Source organism: Atta cephalotes, assembly GCF_000143395.1.
Source record: "Atta cephalotes unplaced genomic scaffold scaffold00029, whole genome shotgun sequence".
Lineage (NCBI taxonomy): Eukaryota > Metazoa > Arthropoda > Insecta > Hymenoptera > Formicidae > Atta > Atta cephalotes.
In genome coordinates, this window is record NW_012130093.1 from 122,290 (window position 1) to 126,342 (window position 4,053).

The window sequence follows — 4,053 nt, forward strand, 5'->3', positions numbered from 1 at the left end:
GCTATTAGTGAAAGAACGTGAGTGGTTTCAACGCTTCAAGAACGGTGATTTTGATGTCCAAGGTCATGCTCTGTATTTGGTGGGACCAGCTCGGCATAGTGTATTATAAACTGTTAAAACCGACTGAAACAATCACAGGCGATCGGTATCGAACGTAATTGATGCGTTTGAGCATTGAAAGACAAACAGCCGCAATACAACGAGAGACACGATAAAGTGATTTTGCAGCATGACAATGCTCGATCCCATGTTGCGAAAGTGGTCAAGACATACTTGGAAACGTTGAAATGGGAAGTCCTACCCCACCCGCCGTATTCTCCAGATGTTGCTTCCTCTGACTATCACTTGTTTCGATCAATGGCACACGGTCTGGCTGACCAGCACTTCCGGTCTTATGAAGAAGTAAAAAATTGGATCGATTCGTGGATAGCCTCAAAAGATGACCAGTTTTTTCGACGCGGGATTCGTACGCTACCCGAAAGATGGGAGAAAGTAGTAGGCCAGCGATGGACAATACTTTGAATCATAAATGTATAACCAGTTTTTTACAATAAAGTCTCGAATTTCGGAAAAAATGGCGGAAGCAAAGTTGTACACCTAATAGATTTTAAAAAATTGTGGAATTTTTTTATACGAATAGCAACATTTTTTACAATTGTCGATAAAGTCTACATCTTTTCTTCTAATAATTCTTTGTATCTTATTTTATTGTTCCACTCCTACTGAATAACATTATTTTTATTTGTACTTTGTAGTTTATTTAATGTTCGGTATCCCTATCGTTTACGGCGTCTAGTCATATCGTCTAATCACATCGACAAAGAATCGATCAATCCACGAGATGTCGATTGTTAAGCGTTGCGCTTGTCTCATCGACTGCACGCGTCTCGTAGAAAGATATTACCGCGCTACCGCTAAGATCCTTTCCGTATCCATTGTAAAACACTTTCGCCCGCGTTTGAGGTCTATTCAATAAAAATTTGAAAAGCAGAGAAAATTTCATTTTTCTCGACTAAGTGCCCTCGAAGTAATAATACCGCGGGAAACGCTTGGACAGTGATCGCATGGCCGCGCATTACAAATCCAACGTGAATGCCGCAAGATCGCCAACATTTCTTTGGTCCTTCGAGCCGGATTCTCTCAAGTATTTGGTCTCAGTGAAATGGCGAGCAGCAATTTGGCAGTCAGACAAGGGTATCTCATCGAGACGGGACAAACGTCGCAGTAGCAGCAATTAGTGCAGCGGCAACACACAATTTATAAAGCAGTCGCAAGGCCCGCGTCTAAGCATCTGAGACGCATTTACGTCATATCCTGACGGAGAATCAACGTTTTGCAAGCGAAATCCTGTCGACTGCGGAAAACAAGGCCCAATCCAGATGACGTGCAACGGAAATCATCCCTCAACGGCGCAACATCTACGAGAGGAACGTTTCCGTCCAACAACGTTCGACTGGAAGGCATCTAGCATCTATCGCATTCTCTCCTAGGATTGCGTAACAAGGTAAGGAAGACCATTGTCTCCGTTGCGTGTACGCGTTCGCATTTGCATTCAAGATGGTCGACCAATCAGAAGTGACGATACTTAAGCGCGACCATAAAGGCATCACGTATTAGAACTTATGTAGAATCAATCGCCGCCATTAACTCGTCAATAGTGGCTCAACTCGAAGAGCAGAAGGCGAAACTCGAGCACTATTGGGCGGAATATAACGATGTGCAATCGCGTCTAGAATCATTAGATGAGTCCGAAAACTGCGATCGAGACGGCTTGGAGGAAGCGTTTTATGCGTTTTTCGGTAGAATCCGCGAGCTTATTTCCCCTTCGCCGACATTGCGAACGAATCCATCTTTTCTCCGTCTTCTTCAAGTGTTCGCGACTCAGATAGTAGTACGCACATTTGGCTGCCTAAGCTAAATTTACCGACATTTTACAGCAAATATGATGAATGGTTCCCGTTTTTCGATACATTCAACTCGATTATCCATTCTAACACCTCGCTTTTAAATACGCAAAGATTTCAGTGTCTACGAGCGTCACTCACCGACGAGCGCTGTAATCAGTTTATTAGAATTGTCGGACGCTAATTACGATGTCGCGTAGTTAATTCTCAGGGAACGATATGACAACAAGCGCGTGATTGTTCAAACTCACGTCAATGCCATATTCGATTTGCCGACCATGACAAGGGAAAATGCAATTGATCTTAGAAGACTCTCTGACAGCGCCACGAAACATTTGCACTTCTTCCTTCAGGCATTGAAGCGTTCCACGATGCATTGGAATGATCTTCTCGTTCCCCTTCTAACCTCTAAACTTAACTCACGTTACGCGAGTGACCTCCTTAACGGGCAACGAGCTGCCGTCGCTTAAACAGCTGTTAGATTTTATCGCTCATCAATGTCAGGTACTCGAGCCCACCACAAGGGCTAGCTTCATTTTCGCAAAGAAGGTCGAAGCAAAATCGCAACCAAATGTTAAGCGGTCATCATCGTGCGCGGCTACCGTTAAACTTAAATGCAACTTCTGTCAATGAGAACACGTTATTTATTATTGCAAAAACTTCGTGACACTTCCAGTATCACAAAAGGCCGCGGAAATTCGCAGTCGCAAACTTTGCGTCAATTGTTTGCTCCTTTTCTCATGCATCAAATAAATGCACTTCCGGTCAATGCAAGGTCTGCCAGACAAAGCACAATACACTGCTTCATATGCCCTCAGCTGCGGACCTATCGACTAACAATACCGATAAGGAAGTTGCACCTAAGGCAACTCCTCCCTCCATTCTAGCAAATCATTTAATAGCGAACCAAGTCATGCTTTCGATTGCGGTTGTGCTCGTCTGCGACAGCGACGGCTTGCGCAGGGCGTGTCGAGCTTTGTTGCGGATCGCAAACGAACTTCGTAGTCAAGAAATTTGTGGAAGCTCTCGATTTAGAAACGCGTCCATTAAATGTCTCGATCTCCGGCGTCAATGACACGGTAACCTTGTCCAATCACGTTAGAATCAAATTACAATCGTAACTCAACTCGTACACCGCGGCTATCGAATGCATCGTTGCTGATCAGATTATTGATAAAATTCCGGCGGTTCCTTCGGCGCGGGACAAATTTAATAATTTTCCGCGCAACATTCGTTTAGCTGATCTGCGATTTCACATCGTCGGATATCTTTTAATCGGAGCGGAGTTGTTTTGGATTCTGATATGCATTGGTCAAGTTAAGTCTTCAGACAAGCACCCAACTCTTCAAAAACGTGACTGAATTGGATTTTGGCAGATCGTTTGGGCAGCACCATATCGACTACCTCAAAGTTCACTCGTTTCACGCGCCCATAACCAATGCGGAATTACACGAACAGTCGTGCCTGGCAAATGGACGACATCTCCGCGCAACCGGACAATTACACAATAGAGGAAGACATTTGCGACCGTCACTTTTTAGACAACATGTCTCAAAATTCTCAGGGTAGATATACAGTCAAGCTTTCAATCAAAGGGCAAATGTTAAATAACATTGGCGATTCGCATGAGTCTGCTCTCAAGCGATTGAGGGGCATCGAGAGACGTTTCAAGCGCAATCCTACGCTTAAAATTCAATATGCAGCGTTTCTCGACGAATATTTATCGCTGGGACACATGCGACGCATGGAGCCACCCATTGCGGAAGAAACAATATCATTTTATCTTCTCCACCATTGCGTCTTCAAAACGGTCAGGCAAGCGTCGAAAATCCGTATTGTATTCGATGCATCTTGCCGCAGCAGTTCCGGCATATCGTTAAACGATGCGCTTCTAGTGAAACCTACCATTCAATAAGATTTGATCTCAATTTTAATGGGCTTCTGTTTTTTCAATTATGTCATCACCGCTGACATCATAAAAATGTATCAGCAGATTTTAGTGCATCGTCCCTGACGCGCCTGTAGAGAATTCTCTGGCGCGACGATCTCTCTGCTAATGTCGATACGTACGAACTCACTACCGTCACCTACGGTACAGCTTTCGCGTCATTTCTGGCCACCAGATGCTTTAAGCATTTGGCTGAGCAGA

The 4,053-nt window shown here is 44.3% G+C and overlaps 1 protein-coding gene across 1 annotated transcript; it reads left to right on the plus strand.

Moving 5' to 3' along the window:
• The first annotated feature begins 3,342 nt into the window (after positions 1–3,342).
• Positions 3,343–3,819, plus strand: LOC105620799. Its single transcript, XM_012202286.1, has one exon. It carries the CDS (start codon positions 3,343–3,345, stop codon positions 3,817–3,819), a length of 477 nt encoding a protein of 158 aa, XP_012057676.1.
• Positions 3,820–4,053: the final 234 nt, after the last annotated feature.

What these genes read in the sequence shown, in the direction of transcription:
- LOC105620799 (XM_012202286.1), top strand. Translation starts at nt 3,343, where the DNA reads ATGCGGAATTACACGAACAGTCGTGCCTGGCAAATGGACGACATCTCC.